General features: G+C 32.5%; 1 protein-coding gene across 1 annotated transcript in view; it reads left to right on the plus strand.

The window, feature by feature from the left end:
- SPPL2A (signal peptide peptidase like 2A) overlaps positions 1-18,629 on the plus strand; it is a 28,848-nt gene that overhangs the window by 385 nt on the left and 9,834 nt on the right. The window contains exons 2-14 of the mRNA XM_025038812.1: positions 103-285; positions 714-803; positions 1,244-1,377; positions 4,032-4,183; positions 6,679-6,775; positions 7,218-7,319; positions 8,323-8,404; positions 8,945-9,019; positions 12,213-12,269; positions 12,463-12,516; positions 12,934-13,036; positions 15,581-15,658; positions 17,051-17,211. Coding sequence (XP_024894580.1) covers positions 103-285; positions 714-803; positions 1,244-1,377; positions 4,032-4,183; positions 6,679-6,775; positions 7,218-7,319; positions 8,323-8,404; positions 8,945-9,019; positions 12,213-12,269; positions 12,463-12,516; positions 12,934-13,036; positions 15,581-15,658; positions 17,051-17,211 — 1,368 coding nt within the window. The remainder of the gene's footprint in view (positions 1-102; positions 286-713; positions 804-1,243; positions 1,378-4,031; positions 4,184-6,678; positions 6,776-7,217; positions 7,320-8,322; positions 8,405-8,944; positions 9,020-12,212; positions 12,270-12,462; positions 12,517-12,933; positions 13,037-15,580; positions 15,659-17,050; positions 17,212-18,629) is intronic.

Consider the following 18,629-nt stretch of genomic DNA (forward strand, 5'->3'; position numbering starts at 1 on the left):
AACTTAAAAGAAACTTGTGTTAAGCCAATAGATACTTCGTCACTAAATGCATTTAGGGTGAAATATGATATTTGTCATATTAAAGACATTTCTTTTTTTCAGACTTCCATTAGTTTGATGAATCTGACTTCCACACCACTATGCAACACTTCTGATATTCCCCCTGATGGAATAAAGAACAAAGCAGTTGTGGTACAGTGGGGAACCTGCCATTTTCTTGAAAAAGCCCGAATTGCACAAATAGGAGGTGCTGAAGCGTTGTTGGTTGCCAATAACAGTGTCCTAGTAAGTTATGAAACTGTAATGACTTCTTTTGAGCTCATGGTATCAAATTTCACAGATTGAATTATTTTCTTTGTGTGTGTTTTAGGGGCTGAGTTTTGAATAATCTGATGGTAGGATTCTTTTTAAATAAACATTCTGGTTATGTATTAAATTGGAAAATTTTGTAGTTTCTTTTCTATTCCTAAAGTAGACAAGACTTTGATAGGAACAAATATGTATATGTATGTGTGTCTCTGTGTGTGGTACATGTGTTTGATATACCTGTATATATCAGTTTGAGAACGCTTACTGTATTGAGAAAGAACATGTGAAAGTTTGTTTTATGACTTCAAAAAAGATGTAATACTTATATTTAATGGAATAATTTGTATTTTATTCTGTAAAAATACTAGTATTTCATGTTTTCATAATATGTTTTTTTCTTTTAGTTTCCTCCCTCAGGGAACAAATCTGCATTTCATGATGTGAAAATACTGATTGCATTTATAAACCGCAAAGACTTTAAAGATATGAAACAGGTAAATTAGTAATTACATATTAGACAAAGTTTATTAATAGAACAGCTCTTTGCTTTTAACCATTGATATTTAAATGATTTTACGTGCCCCATTTGCTATCGAGAAGCTGTAAATGCCTAGCAAGTCTTTACTTGGGAAGTATTCACCTCTCGTTTAACACAAGATGTTTCAGAGCCCTGACTGTAGAAAGGATATGTGTTTGTTTCTACTTTCAAAATCTCTAATTGTGTGGAACACTGCCCTTTCAAGATTTAATAAACCAAAGTCTAGCCTCATAATTTTGACAAGAGAATATATCATGTTGTCAAAAATAGTTGTAGTATTCTTGACTGTCTGTTGTATAGTGGCTATTCCGGAGTGAAAATGGACATACACTGACATACACTGTAATAAAAAGAAAACTAAACCCAGTGTTTTAATTCTTATTTTTTGCCTTTCAGACTCTTGGAGATAACATTACTGTGAAAATGTATTCTCCATCATGGCCTAACTTTGACTATACTGTGGTGGTTATTTTTGTAATTGCTGTATCCACAGTGGCACTAGGAGGATACTGGAGTGGACTAATTGAATTGTAAGTTTAATTATACTTCAGTGTTTTTGTAATATATGGTTAAAAGTTATTGTTTGATAATCATTTTAATCATGTGACATTTAAAATTCTACCTGACCCCAGAATATGATGCCATTAAGATTATATTACAGTTTGTCCACATTAGGTCATTTAACTTTTGACTGAGAAGAAGGGAGTCATAGGTTCCTTTGACTCTTCTGGAGGTAGAGAAACATTGAAATTCCATCAAAGATTCCTTTAAATTAAGATGTTTAATGATCTCTCCCAGAAAAGGTGAAAATACTTAGTGTCTTAACATGCCTATTTATTTTGATTGGAAGAAAATAAGTAAGAGGAGGTAGGGAGTTTTTCAGCTCCTTCTGAGTTGAATCATTACAGTGCAACCTTATCATTCTGTTCAGTGCTGTAGGAGTCCTAAGGATATTAAGCATGTCCGTATTTTAATTTAAATACAGAAATTCCAAATGTACATAAAATTTGGATTTCCCTATTTAATAACAACCTATACCCAATATTATAGTTATGTACCTTTGGCTCTAAATTAAAGCAGGCAATATCAGTTCATATTTATAACTGAACAAAAAAATGTGTTCAGAGCATATTATTTCATTCATAAAGAACAGTATGTTCACCTTGTGAATTAGTCTATAGGTTTCATTAAAAAGGGCTTATTTGCAACTAAATGAAGCTAATAAGCTTATTTGTAATTACTTAAAATACTAAAATTTGATTGACTTACATCAAGAACGAAATCTTAGAGTTTAACAAGTCTAGGTTCCTGGAGGATTGAACTTTAGATATTTTACATATTCGGAAAACATGGTTCAACATGTATCAGTCACATGTTTTCATGTAAACATTTTTTTTCATTATTAATCTTTATGAAGCATACTATATAAGATCTCCAAGATTATTTTCTAGATTATTTGGTGAAACTTTATAATTTCCCAAAAGCTACTGATTTGTTAAACATCTTTTCCCATTTAATATAGATTCTCCCTGTACTTCCATTACTATGTAAATTGTTTCTTTTGAGTAGTGCTTCTTAAACTGTAATGTGCAGGAAAAATGTTCATGAAAAGTAGAATTATTAAGAACATAAAGACTATTACTTAGCAAGTAAAGAGTAAGATAAAAGAAGGGGAAAGAGAATAAGGCTTAGGGAAGGGAAAATTTGCCAGAACAGGACCTCATAACTCAGAATTACCCTGCCATATGAAAGGTGCACCTTATGCAAAAAGGAAAGATGCCTTGGTCCCATATACAGACTTTTCAGTCGAGACTTAAGTCTTATTATAATGAAATCACTGGTCCTCAAGCTTCGTAAACTCAAGATGGCATGGATGAAAGAGCTTAGCTTCCCTCCCATTGTGGCTCTTGAGAGATTTAAGAGTACAATTTTTTAAACAGATGATTTATAGTATCAAATTAATGTGATATCAATCTAGTAGATGTTTTCCCTTCAAGAAATTGCCTGGTGCTTTTTAGTACACTCACTCAATATGAATATATAAATCTTTCATTATTATGGCTTACATATGTGCTATGATAAAAACGTTTTTAAATGTATCTCTTTGTAATAATTGATACCAAAAGTTGGCATGTTTTCCCACTCAGATATCACTTTTATTGAAACTTATGTTAATAACCCCATCATCCAGCTCTTCAGTTTCAGGGAGATGCTGCTGTGTCTCTCGCCAAACTCTGTCCTTTCTCTTATCCCAGGCAGCCTTCCTAAAGTCATAGATGCGTACTGTGGTGGCCATCCCAATCAACAATTTTCTAATAAGAAATCGACACCTTGGTGAATAAGCAGTTTGGCCAATGTGCAATTTGATAAGAATAGTCTTTTTTTTTTTTTTTTTTTTTAATCTGAAGTTTGTATTGAGCTGCAGACCTGATAAGATGGGAACAGAGTTTAGTAGACCAAAGTTGACAGGATTGGCGATGGAACAGTATGTAGTGGCTTCCGTAGGACTGGGAGGAGATAGTAAGTGACAGAACAGAGACTGCTCAACAAAGGACACTTGTGGCTCTTTCTTCTTCAGCTTCTATCTCTGTTTTATTAGCTGTGAGACCTAACAAGGGTTACTGGAGGAATTAGAAATAATATTTTGCTATCTCAAATCAAGGTAGAACAAAGCTATGTCTTGAACTTCTTTCGAATCCTTCATATTACATTGATGAGCACTGAATAGGCATGTAGTAAATACTGAGTGGATGGATAGAAGAATTTAGTTTTACATTTGAAAGAAGCTAACTTTGGAAGTACTTTACTATGTGCAATTGATAAGTGTGTAAGAAGAATTGGTATTGTCTGAAATTTATTACATCAGTATGGTATCCAAATTAAATATTGTAAAATTCCACAAACATTAATTTGTTTATATAATAAATGTCATTCATTTTAACAATTTTGCCTTCAGAAAAAAACGCTGTTTCAAAAGTTAGTGATTAATAACAGATTATCTTTGGAGTATAGAATTATGGGAGTTTTTTTCTGTCTGGATTAAATATTTCTTTTTTGGCGTACAATTTTTTTTAAAGTATATTACTTTATAATCAGTAACAAATTTAAAATTTAAGTTAAAGACAGATTTTAAAAATAACTGCTTGGCAGAGTTTTGTTGAAGTTCCCGTGTATGTTTATGCAGGGAAAACATGAAGGCAGTGACAAGCACTGAAGATAGAGAAATGAGAAGAAAGAAGGAAGAATATTTAACTTTTAGTCCTCTAACAGTTGTAATATTTGTGGTCATCTGCTGTGTTATGATGGTCTTACTTTATTTCTTCTACAAATGGTTAGGTAAGAGATCATATTTTATATTTGCTACTTTTGGTGTACAATCTTTTTATTTACTTTGCCAGATGTATCTTTTTCTTTCTACCTGGAAAACTTAAGTAAATAATTAAGAAGTGATATTAACTTTTTAAATTGTCAGAAGTGTTAGGTCTGCATTACTCTGGAATAAAAATATTCAGATTAAAAATGTACTATGTCTTCAGATAAGAACACTTCTTCATGGATGACTTGAAAGAATTGCTATGGTTTCTAAATTTCCCTCTCTGCAGATAAAGCTTGATAGCCTAGTATCTAAAGAGCAGACTAAGGACTTCTTGGTGGCTATATTTAGTTACATGAAATAGAAGGCTATTCAGATTACTGAATTATTGTCTCTGCTTATCCCCAAAATGTAGTTTATTCTTCTTTTTCAGTTTGCAAATCAAGATGTTATATTGCTTGAATTTTGTTTTACTTCTATAAACAGTTGGGATCATAACACATCTAAAGACACACAGGTACTTGCCTGCGATCTAGAGAGTAACTGATATTTTTTCCTTTGAGAAGGTAGAAGTAGGAACTGTAATGGCTTGTCCATCCCCTGAACAATCTTAATGGTTTGATAGGATGGAAATTTGCCATCTCTGACCAACGTACAACACAAAGAGAGACTGGTGAGATCAGAGAAAAGGGAGATGTGCTCGATGAGAACTAGCAAAAACCCTTTGTCAAAACCACCAAAGGCTACAGTGCTTATTTGGAGAACATTAGTACAATTTTCTGGACTAGAAAACTGAGGCCCTAAGGTTTCAGCTTATTCAATTTCTCTTGTCCTGTGGCAGCAATTAAAAATACAACTTATGACGTGTATTTCCAATTAGAAAAAAAATCATTCTTTGAATATCACTCAGATTTCAATATATTGCTGGGAGAGTGGGTACTAGGATGCTATTTGTATCATATCATTGAGCGATTAATTTTTCTATTTTGATAGCCTTCAATTGTTTGTGTCTGACCCTCAGACAATATGTTAGTGGTCTTTGATAGAAAAAGAGATTTCGCCACCCTACCATAAAGCGTGTGTTTTTTTTTATGAGAAATTTCCTTAAACCGATTGCTATTTAAAAAGTTGACCCTGTTTATAAATGTAATTTTGACGTAGGAGGAAACTTATCCTAGGACATGGGATTTTAATTATGATTCAGAATGTCTTGTGTGATATTGCAAGATCTAATTTACTTCCAACTGATTTCTTATGGCTAAAATTGCTGCCTTTTCTTAATAAATTAAATAATGGGACTCTGTTAAATGCTAGGATTCCCCTTACCATTTTATGATGGTCATGCTCAAATTCTTTTCCATGCTTAATCATTTTCTTAGATATAGTATGACACCGAATGAGACACCTAAAACTCTGTTATGGCTTCAAGAGCATGATTTCTACCGTGTTTTCAAACTTGGGTTGGAGACTTTGGTGGATGACTTTCTAACTTGACTTGGCAATCTTTGTCTGTCTTACCACTCATATTACTGTATATAAGCAATAATAAAAATGACAATAAATAACAATTATATAAAGCTTGTTATGTGCCAGACACTGTTGTAAGCATTTTACATATATTAACTTATCCTCACAATAACCTTGATATGGGTATTACTACATTTTAAAGATGAGACTCAAGGGACTCAAATGGTAATTTGTCCAAGATCACCAATTAGAAAGTGGCTGTTCCTGATTTACTGCCTGTAGATTACTCTCTCTTTCTCACAGCACAGTTACAGTTTTCTGAAATTTAGTAGAATTTGAAAAATTCAGGTAAAATTTGCATTTTCATTATGAAGTTTTGGTAAAGTTCAGAAAATGAATATTTTTATTTTATTTTAGAATACAATAATTTCGTCTGAAATTTTAACGGCAAAGAGATAAAATGTTTTTAATTTTAAAGAATTCTCAGATAAGTGTACCTACTATAGAAAAACACTTGTCAATTTTAACTACCTTAGTATTGTATTATAAAAAAAAGGTTTGTTTAAATAGGTTTGGTTTTATCACAGATAAATTCCACCATGGGAAAATAGAGGTAGCATAGCTAATGTCTCAGGTCTCAGTTCTACATTTTAAAAAGTGTTTGTAATAGTTTATTAATTCTTCCATTCCTTAGTTAAAATTGAATATTTATAAAAGTCCACAGCTCATTTCATAGAAATCTTTAACAAACACGTTACTTTGAATCATTGAATGATAGAAAATGTAGAGCCAGCTTCAGCCCCCTAGGCAATCCTACCAATGTATAGTGTAACTAAAACAACACATAAAATACCCGCTCTTAAAACTCAGGAACTTAATATTTTCAGTTTAGTAACCAATTTGGATTATAGTATGGTCATTGCATTGAAAGTACCTCATTACTTTCTCATTAGCCAATGAGAAAGCTAAAGAATTAATATTGCTTGTGTAGATATTTCTCTGTCACCTTTTTTTTGGTTCTCATATAATTTAGTGTCTTTTTTTTTTCTAGTTTATGTTATGATAGCAATTTTCTGCATAGCATCAGCAATGAGTCTGTACAACTGCCTTGCTGCACTAATTCGTAAGATACCATATGGACAATGCACGTATGTATCTCTTATGAGGAATCCTATTTTTGTGTTTGTAACTTAAAACAATACAAGAAAAAGTTAGAGTCTCATTTTAAACCTGTGCAGTTCAATATACATGTGGCTATTTAAACTTAAATTAATTAAAATTAAATAAAATTAAAAACGTATTTCTTAGGCCTATTAGCCACATTTCAAGTGCTAAATAAATAGCCCCATGTGGCTAGTGGCCTCTGTGTTGGACAGCACAGATAAAGAATATTTCTGTCATCACAGAAAGTCCTATTGAACTGGTAAATATTTTATTTTATTGTGTATCATTTGTTTTACTTAAAATCAAGACTTTTAAATTGGTACTTCAGTAGCTTTCTTGTGACTGTGGTTAACATTTGTCATTTCTCATATTAAGTGAACAGTTTATTTCATCTGCAGAGTTAACCTATTTCAATCTGTTTTTTAGGATTGTGTGTTGCAGCAAAAGCATTGAAGTGAGACTTATTTTTCTCTCTGGACTGTGCATAGCAGTAGCTGTTGTTTGGGCCGTGTTTCGAAATGAAGATAGGTATGAGTCAATTTGCTTTTAGATTAAGGATGGATTATTTTATATCTTGCTCTGATAATTATTTGTTATGATTATTATGGAAGTTTTTTGCTTTTACCCCAGAACACCATAGTCTTGAAAAAAGTTACTTCTTAAATAAGCAGATTTGTTGTGATATAGAGAATAGACTTGACATTATATAGAGAAGGAAATATGAATCATGATTTAAACATTTAAGCTGAAATAAACTTCAAAAATGTACTTAATTATTATATAGCCACACAATGGAGTACAATACACCTATAAAGAATGAGGAAAATCTCTTATGAATTGATACGCAGTGATTTCCAGAATATATTTATAAGTGAAAAAAGCAAAGTGCAAAAGAATATCTAGAATATGCTACCTTTTATTTAATAAAGAAGGAGATATAAGAAAATACATGGGTATCTGTCTATTTGCAGGAAAGATGACCAGAAAAAAATGTATATTTAAGTTTGTTTAATGGTTTTTTAATAAAATCATTAAAGCCCAAATGATTTAATGGTCTAAAATTTAGGCGTCAAGTTCATATACTTTTAGGCAGCTTCAGGTGTGATAAATCAATTGATAATTATTCATATCAGTTTCTGATAAAGTATGTTGTATAGCTCTTGTTTCCTTTATATTCTGGCTACCTGGGCATGTATTAACACCAATATCCTTGTGATGAGTTACCTTTCTAGAAAGAGACGTGTATAAATTCAAAGATTAAAGATAAATATGCACTTATTTCTGATACACATTTTTCTGAGATAGCCATTCAACTTTTTCTTAGTGTAGTATTCATTATTCTACTAGGACAGTAAATTATTAAATATGGAGACTCGGACAGGTTTTTTTTTGTTGTTGTTATAATTGCTGCTTAATTATTAAATAGTCAAATTATAGCAATTGAACAGTATTATTTTAGTGATCGCTTCTTTTGAAAAGTTCCATCAAAAATAACTGGATAAAACAGTAGAGTAACCTCTTTTGATTTTAGGTGGGCTTGGATTTTACAGGATATCTTGGGAATTGCTTTCTGTCTGAATTTAATTAAAACACTGAAGTTACCCAATTTCAAGGTAAAGTATACTGCTTTTCTAGCTAAAACAAGTTTTTTCTTTTTAAAACAACTTTATTAAGGTGTAATTTACATACAATAAAATGCACCCATTTTAAGTGTACAGTTTGTTGAAATTTTATAAATGTGTAACTTTGTAACCACCATCTCTATCAAGTCCAACAACATTTCTCATTTTTTCAAAGGCTCTATCATGCCCTTTTGCAATCAGTCCTAGTCCCTAGCCCCAGATAACCACTGACTTGCTAGCTAAAATATTTTTAATCATTCATATAATATGACAAATTCATAAAATCCATAAAGGACTAAATATCAGGGAAGAACAGTTGAGTGATTCTTTTTTTTTTTTAAACAAAAAAGATTTAGATAAAGAAAAGTTTTGATGTGATTTGTAGAATAAAACTACAAATAGAATAATCATTAAATGCTTTAAAAATATAGTGTTCAAATGTATGCTCACAGTTTATTTGTAACTTGAAAAATAATCTCTTAATTTAGACATGGTAAGTTTGACCTTTAAATTTGTTTCTTTCTTCAACAGTCATGTGTGATACTTCTAGGCCTCCTCCTCCTCTATGATGTATTTTTTGTTTTCATAACACCATTCATCACAAAGGTATGATATTTTTTGAAATCCACGAGTAACATGCTAAAAGATGTTAACATGCTAAAAGAGAATCTTAACCCTGCCCTTAGATTATTGATTATGCAGATGTTTACCACTGAGTGAGATCTAATTTTTGTAAGAAAATTGTCACTGAAATTGGCATTTTAATAAAGGATATTGTCAAACCTTTAAGACATTCAGCTAAATAAAAAATGTCTCCTGGCTGATGCGAACATGAGAATGTCTATAAATTTGCTTCCTACCCTTTTTAAAGTAACTTTTCTTATGATTATAAAATAAATGTTTGCTGTAGGCAGTGTAGAATACAAAAATAATGAAATGTCAACACTGCTTTTATTTCTGTAGTCCTTATTTGAGACTAAGAAAGAGCACCACACTGGAAATCCGAAGACCTAAAGTGTAGCTCCATAACCTTGTAACCCTGGACAAGTCACTTAGCTCTTAGTGCTTCAGTTTTCTAATCCATTGTGTGAAAGAATATTGCTAGCATTTTATCTTCCCTCTTCATTAGTAAAAAATCTCTTAGTTGCTACTGACAGAATCCAACCTACCCTTTTATACTAAAAATGTCCCATCTCTGGAGGCTGTGTGTAGAGGCCAGGGTGGAGCTGGCCTTAGGAGAAACTAGATGCAGGGCTCCATGCTCTCCCACTCTGTTTCTGTCCATTTTTTCATTATCTCAGACAGGCTTTTTCCATGAGGTCAGAATCATAGCAACTGGAAGCTTCCTAGGTCATCTATTCACAGCTCTGCCACTAGTTCCTCAATAAAATGGTGATGCTGTTCCCAGAATAAGGAAGGGGTGTTGGGTGAGTGTAGTAATCTTTCATTACTCGCCCAATTTTTCCACCTTGTCCCTATTCCTGTCTCATGAATATATTATTAATTATTGCTTAATCCTCCCACTTTCCCCATTTTATTTTGAGTCTTGCTTCATAAATATATCATCTCTTTCTCCTTTGTCACTCTCATATATTTAGTATTTGATACTATAATCACTACTTATATTCCCATTGGTTCTTTATCTGTTCTTAAACCCAGCCTACCATCTGTGAAATCACTGTAAAACTCTGCACTTCTGATATTTGCTGTAATGGCATAAGACAACAAGTATGTGCTCCATCGGGGAGCTAAAATTGCAACTAGGTAACAAATGTAGTTAGTTAACTGCCCCAAATCACAGCTACCCAAACTTTTTTACTAGCACACGTTCACACCTTGATGATGAGCCATTTGACTAACTGACTTCATTTGTGATAGTAATCTACAAAAGCATAGAACTAATATTGTAGATTATAACAAAAATTGTTAATTTTCTATTTTTAAAAATTCTATCTAAAGTTGTCCTAGCTTGTGTCAGTTTTTTCGGTTCAATAAAACATCTCTGTAAGTCACTCTTTCAGAGATCTCGTAATGAAAGTATTCTCTCTACAAAGCCATTGTCATAGGTCAACAGGTAGTCATATATTTTACAGTGGCTATAGCTATAAACTATGACTAAATTCTTAACCATTCTATTTGAACACTAGTATCACTTTTTAGATGCCAAAAGTATCTGCCAGCAAACTATTTTCTACACATAAAAAGTTTTAGAATTTTAAAGGTATAAGGTAATAATCAAGATATCTTTAAGCCTACTTTCTTCCTTCTGTGCTTAGGGGATTTTTCATCTTTTCCATCTTCGTTCCCACTGACTAGGAATGTGATTTCTAGTAATCCGATCTGGTAGAAAAAACTGAAGTGCTCTTTGCTATTCACTGTTAAAGATTTACTTTAACACCTTCTTCTCAGTCTTGTTTGTTTTTATTAAGGCTATAGTACATAATTTGAAATGAGAATCAGATATGTCTGATTTTTGTGATTTTCAATGAAAATTTCAGGAATTAAATATTGAGCATTCTAAGCATGTTCTTGAACCTGGTATAGTAAACTTTAATGAGTTGGCAGAGCAGTTAGCCATTAGTACAGGTAGTAAGAGCCTTTCTTCATTTTTTTCCTCCACCACCGTACTTGGTATAGTATCTTACAAATAGTAGTTACTCAGATATCTTTGAATATATGAGAGTATGTCAATGACGGTCTTCAGTTAAATGTTTTAAAAACAATTAGAAAACAAACCAAAATGAACTCTTTATCGAGAAATTGAATCACATGATGGGAGTTTGCTGGAAGAAACTGTATTTAATACTAGTTTATTTTCCAAAACTCCTGTAACTTAACCCTTCTGTAACCCGAAGCTTAACATGAAGAAAAGATTTCTGTAGCTGGGGATTTTATCCTTCTTTCTACTCAGCTCAGGTATCAGTGAAAGCCTCTTAAAAATACTCTAGCGATATCTCCTATGAACCCCACCCACATGGAAAATATTATAGTTAGTAAATCAAATTTACCTAAAATTCAGCATTTATTTATCTTCCCATTACCTGTTTTAGTGATACATTTGTTATAATGTGAAGCATACGATGGGCGCTCATGCAGTCTTAGCTTGCTAACCTCAAAATGTTTCCTCACTCCACAACATACTTGGCTGTCAGGAAAGAACTTTTTAATGAACTCACACAGCCCACATTAAAAGACTTAGCCAAACACAAGGGAGGAAATTCAGCTAAGGTTAATGTTTTGATTGGGACATAAAAAGTAGGCAGGGCTGAAATTGGAAAGGAGTCAGGCTAGAGAAACTTCTCAAGTTCTTTAGGGTTGGGTCTGTTCAAGTTTGGCCTCATTGTTTTGTTATTGTGGTGAGTAGCCAGAGGTCAAATGTATATTTATTCAAATCTAAATATTAAAAATTTTAGTGTTTCTTGTGTCCCAATGGCGATTGTTAAAGAGACTAAGGACACTTAGTATGTGATATAACTATAAGCACTTAAAATTTGTAGCTGATTAGAAATGCTAGATACTAGTCGTTAATACAAATCAGTGTTTAAAGCTTCACTTTAATAAGTGTGTGGCTTATCTGTCAGTTTTTGATAATTGCTGAGTTCTGATAAAGTGGAACAGTGTGTTAGGTGAGTTTGTTTTAGATGACTCCAGATTTTACTATCTACAGAGATAGCAGTCTACAGCCCATTTTTCAACAATTTACAGTAGGCCATGAGCAATGGGGCCAAATCATTCTTGAATACTGGTAGGTTGTTCTCTTTAAATGATTGGACAGTTTCTTTCATCTTCTCAATTTTAGAACGGCGAGAGTATCATGGTTGAACTTGCAGCTGGACCTTTTGGAAATAATGAAAAGGTAGCGATGGCAATTAAACAAATGGTTGCCAGTGTATGTATGTGTGTCCTGTTTATAATTTTGCCTTCCTGTGTAACTCATTGGTCATGTAGTGCATGTTACGGTATTGTAAAACTTTATTTCTCACAAAATATAGCCCTTTTCTCAGTTATTCTAAATTATTAAATACCTATTGACTTGGGTTTCATCCTAGAATGATGGAAACTTGGTGGAAGCCACTGCTCAACCCTCAGCTCCCCATGAGAAAGTAAGGATTGTATTTCAGATATGTTCATTGGACTTTAAATCACACCCTCTGAGAAAAGACTCTTCTTTGGGGAAAAAAATTCAGATTGCAAAAAAAATCTGTTTCAAGGCCTGAGTCCTATTTTTGATAAAAAGGAAAAAAAAAAAGGTTAGATATGGGAATACTGGATTAATACTGTTAACCCTATATGTGTGTTGGGTTTCATTTTTCTCGCACTACAAATCTCTTTCTTTCAAGCTTTCTGATACATTGAGTATATATGTGTCTAGTTTATGTTCTCTAATTTCAAGTTCTTATAAATGTCAATTTTAAAATGTTAAAACAATTGTTCTAATACTAATCCTTCCTTTTCTAAAAGAAATGGGTAAAGATTCCTAAGAGGTTTATTGATGGCCCTTTTTTTTTTTTTAATTACAGTTACCAGTAGTCATCAGGGTACCAAAGCTGGCCCATTTCTCAGTAATGAGTGTGTGCCTCATGCCAGTTTCAATATTAGGTTTTGGAGACATTATTGTACCAGGTAAGCAATTGTTTGTAACAATTTCACTAAAAATATACTGATGGTTTAAAATTCTCAAATGCATAGTATCTGTTAAAAGTTACCTACTTTGTATTAAATATTTCTGTATTAAATATATCAGTAGAGCTGGGATCAGTAACATAGAAAGAAAAACATTTTGAGGTATGGAAGATAAAGCCTAATTGGTAACGACCAAAGTATATCTTCCATGACTGAAAAAGTGTCTTAGATGAAGCAACTAGGATCAGTTTGACATTCTTTCCCAAGAAAGTATAATATATATTACACCCTTTTTAAAAGTCAAAGGTAATAATACCAAATCCATTAAAGTTTCTTTTCTATTTTTAAATAATAGTTATATTTTAGGAAAAGTAGTTTAAGAATACTAGACAAAGTCATGATTAAGAGGGGAAACATAGTAGAACACCAGCTTGTAGGGCACTGTGATACCCAAAAATACGGCATGTAGTGAGTCAGTCACCTCTCAACGTGTCTTTTCTGACAATGACTGCAGTTCTGCATTATTTTCCCATCTCTGACGGTGATTGCAGTTCTGCATCATTTTCCCATCTCTGACGGTGTTTTCCTAACTGGGCTACCTATAGAATAAACTTAATCCTAGCTCATTAATAAACTAATTTAGAAGTAATTAATCTTTCTCATCAGCTGACAGTTTGTCCTTCCTCACTTTTCTTACAGTCTCCTTGTGTACTAACTGCCTATGGATGGGTAAAGAGTGCTAGCTCGTCTGAAAAAACTCTTTCATTTACATAGCAAAGCCAGGTAGAGGGAGAATTTAACAGTGTTGCCTTGTGAGTTGGTGTGCCAGAGTCCAGTGTTGGCAACTGGTCTTAGTTCAGTGAGTCTCCATTCAAATAAAGTAGGGAGAGCATTCTACTGAGTAACTTTATGATTTGTCAGATACCTTTAATCTTGTCCCCAATTTTATTACTTCTACACCAAGTGCTATATAAAATCTTGTATATAGCACTTAGCATCGAATTGAGGGAAAAAGTATATAAATTTTACGTTCTTGAAGTAAATGTTAAAGGTCCCAAACAAGTATTTTCCCAAACAGCAGAATTTTTGACAATACATGACTTAATTGTAAAAGCTATATTTCTGATTTGGGTGGAGGGAATACCATTTTTTTAAGCACGCAGAAATGTAATTAAACAGCAAATATAATAAAAATAACAAGGACTGTCAAGGAACTTATTTGATTAATTATGTTGGAACCAAAACTAATTAATTCAAACAACCAATAAAAATAATAAAATTATTCTATGATTTTGAAATAGTTAAGTGTCATTTTTACTGTTTTATAACAGTGTTAAATCAGTAAATACAATTGAAACTTCTTTGGAAAGGGTCAACAGATTTCTTAAAAGAAATAGGTAGTAAAATGGGTTATTTCTGCATACATGCATATTTACAAATGGGAGCTTATATTTAATTTTTATTTGAACTCTTTGTATTAAAATTCCAAGTCATTTTATTCTATGAGGGAGACTTAGATCACAATTTGAAATTGCCTTCTTTGATGCTTTTCAATATGGTTTTTTAAAATGCTGTCTTCAAAATATTTTCTTTATTCTGTATATGAAATGGATCTAACAGACATATACAAAACATTCCATCCAACAACAGTATAATACACATATTTCTTAAGTGCACACAGAACATTTTCTAGGATATATGTTAGACTACAAAATAAATCTTAGCAAATTTAAGAAGAATGAAATCATGCCAAGAGTATTTTCTGACCACAGTAGTATGAACTGTGAAATCAGTAACAAGAGGAAAACTGGAACATTCATAAACACAGGAAAATTAAACAACCAATGGATCAAAGAAAAATTTTAAAGAAAAATGAAAAAGTATCTTGAGACAAACAAAAATGAACCACAACATTCCAAAAATTGTGGATGCAACAAAAACAGTTATAAGAGGGAAGTTTATAGCGATAAGCATATACATGGAGAAAATAGAAAGATCACAAACAACCTATCTTTACACCTTAAGGAACTAGAAAAAGAAGAACAAACTCAGCCCAAAGTTAGTAGAAAGAAGGAAATACTAAAGATTAGAGTAGAAATAAATCAGAGAACAGAAAGACAGTAGAAAAGATTAACAAAACTAAGAGTTGGTTCTTTGAAAAGATAACAAAATTGACAGACCTTTAGCTAGACTAACCAAGAATAAAAGAGAGACTACCCAAATCAATAAAATTATAAATGAAAGAGAAAATATTACAACTGATACAACAGAAATATAAACAATTTTCTCCATGACACGAAATAGTAAGCAGCTAATAAAATCATGTTTTTAAAGACTATTTAATGGCTTGGAGGAATGTTTAAAATAGGGCATTAAGTACAAAAAATTAGCATATAAAATTTTGTCCAGAATTTGAGGTACTTCAATGTTCTCAGGATGCAAAAATGAAGGTTAAATACAACGTGTACTATTGCCACAGTTAACAGTTGAATTTGTGTTACAGTTGTTGTTTAACATGGAATGTTTTTTTGTTTTTTTTTTAAGGTCTGTTGATTGCATACTGTAGAAGATTTGATGAACAGACTGGTTCTTCTTCTATATACTATGTCTCCTCCACAATTGGTAAATTTTTTGTTTTTTCTTTTTATTATCTTGAATTGTATTATCTGTAGGAAAAGGTAGAGGTCTGAAAATAAGGATTCTAATTCTTTACCATTAACTAATAAGATAATTCTTTTTCCTTCAAAAAAGGATAATTATACTACCTATATCACAAAGTTTTCAAAGTTTAAAAAGGAAGTTATATGTGAAAGAAACACATTAGGTTCTATATAGAAAATGCTTATTAAAGCACCTGGCACATAAGTAGTCAATAAGTTGTATAATATTAGACTTTTTAAAAAATACTGTATGGATAACTTTGTGTTTATATAAATGAATTATGGCAAAATAACATCTTACTTAGGACAGCAGAGGTAGTTGTTAACTTACCTCTCTGTATTATTGAAAACAGATAAGAACAGAAAGGGAGCCAAAAAATAACTTTAATACTTCTGAATATATCAAATAGATTATCTCAAAGTCCATACACTGAAGTTCTTTATACTTAGGTAAGGGGCCTGCACCAGAGCCAATTAGATACTGTTCTAGCAAGGTTTTCAATTCCACAGTAGAATTAAGTCCAGTAAATTAAAAGTATACATTAGTAGTAGAGAAGGCTGTTGCTAGAAATAGGTACTCTGACAATAAGAAAGAACAGTTAAGTGAGTGAAAAGATGAAAAAAAAAAAAAAGAAAAATCTATAAAGAAATAAGAAAAGCAATCTGAGGCCATTATGTATGGTACTTTGTAAGGTTATTAACATAATAGAGTCACAATAAGAGAGTCACAGTGATACAATAAAAGAACACTCAATGAAGTTATATAATAGGACCGTCTGTCAATTCTGCTGTTTAACTTTGGGCAACTCACTTAACTTCCCTGATTCTCCATTGCCTCATCTATAAAATGAAGCGAAAGAGTAAATTGTCTGTAAAAGCCAATCTAGCTCCAAAATTCTGAGGTCCTATGTTCATAATGAGACCCTGAGTCATTAAGAAAAGATCAAATGATGTTTGGTATACTTTTGTTGAAGAAGTTCAGGAAGTATATAATCAATATTAGGAATATCTTTCAAAGCAACCGTTAGTACCTATAGGTACAGATTTTAGTTATCTAAAATGTGGACCAACTCAAATCCTTAATAGTGACAAATAATTGAGACTTTATTGAATTACTTCTTTACCTATGATTGATGATTAGGGTAATTATAATTGAAATACCAGTTTCCAAAATTTTCAGAAGTTCTGTAAAATGTCTCTCCTAATTACTATCTAGAAAAATAATGAAATTATGAGAAGACAACATAGGGTAAAAATGTCTTCAAATATTTGAAAACCATCACTTCAATGAAGGAGTTAAAATCCACCTTTGGGAGCATGTAGAAATGACTGATACCTGGTATTCTTCTTGCAGCCTATGCTGTTGGCATGATACTTACATTTGTTGTTCTGGTGCTGATGAAAAAGGGGCAACCTGCTCTTCTCTATTTAGTACCTTGCACACTTATTACTGCCTCAGTTGTTGCTTGGAAACGTAAGGAAATGAAAAGGTTTTGGAAAGGTAGCGGATATCAGGTATGTGCTTATGTTTCGTTTACTGAGTTATCTTATGACATACTTCACTACTGACTTAAGCTGGGAGCTGCCTATGTATATCAGAGCTTTTATGTGCCGAAAAGTTATCTTGGATCTCTCAGGATGTCCTAAGTTTTTTCCACTACTGCCCCCTTCCCGTCCACTTGCTGTGTCATCATTTCTCAGTCCAAAGTCAATCTGATGCCAAAATCCTGGTGACTCAAGATAAAACTACTAGGAAGAAGTGGAAGGCATCAGGGAAAACCAAAACAGCATATCAACATGAGTTTGTAAAATCCACACAAAAGTAGACGTAATGAGGTAACACTCTTTTTAAGTACTGAATTTTGAGAGTGACATTAGCTATTTATAGTAATAGTCCTAAGGTTTTGCAGATAAAAAGTATACTCTCTTCAGCATTTCAGTAGGCCTGACTAAATTAAGTAGGGCACTCATTTCAGATTTAAATGGATCAAGATTGACCTTTCTGTAAAATTTCAGAACAGAGAAAATCTTGATACCAGAATCTATTATATTTGAGTTCTTTCTTCGCTGAAGTTAAACCCCTTTCTTCTTTTTCTGAATGTTCTTGGTATTCCAGTAAAGTTTGTTTGCATGGAAATTAAAAGGTTGGGAAATCCTAGCCTTTGAGGTCAGGGTCATGGCATTGATTCCTTCATGTAGCAGTTAGCTTTGCTTTGCCCTATTGCAACAAACTGCCCTCCTCCATCCATCCTCATGCATGCATATCAGTGGTCACATGAACAAAATAGAGATACTTTGAGTGGATGGCTACAATTCTGTTAGTAGATAAACAGTTCAAAGTTCATACCCATCTTGTGGTTGGTCTGTAGGATCATTTTTATTTAACAAGAGGTGATTTAACACATTAAGTTAGATTATCATAATTGGAAAAAGCACTGATCTAGAGTTTTTTTAAGTATCTTGTAATTTCTCTGAGATTTATATAAAATAACAGTACCTGCCTTGCCTACCTCACAATGCTATTGCTTTAATTTATATTTATACACATAGACTTAGTTTATGGTAATGTTTCCATTAAGAGGACATCCACATAGATTTTTTTATAGATTAAAAAAATTAAAGTATGCCCTACTAATAGCCTTTGAAAGTCACATCCCCCTAAGTGCTCTTTGTCATCCTTTTTAAAACAATAGCTTTATATTTCTTCATTTAGCAAATGTTTATTGAGCAGTTCTATGACCCAAGTACTATTTTAGGTGCTGGTGATAAAAGATGAACAAGTTAGAAACAGGCCTACTCTCACAGCCTCTTGAAAGTTAGAGTGTAGTGAGGGTTGCAGATAGAGTCACTAACAGTAACGTGTGATAAATGTATCAGGGTAGCGTGACATGAAAGCTAGAGGTGGGACACCCAGTGCTTGTGGTTTCATGACA

Source organism: Pteropus alecto, unplaced genomic scaffold, assembly GCF_000325575.1.
Source record: "Pteropus alecto unplaced genomic scaffold, ASM32557v1 scaffold86, whole genome shotgun sequence".
NCBI classification, from domain to species: Eukaryota; Metazoa; Chordata; class Mammalia; order Chiroptera; family Pteropodidae; genus Pteropus; species Pteropus alecto.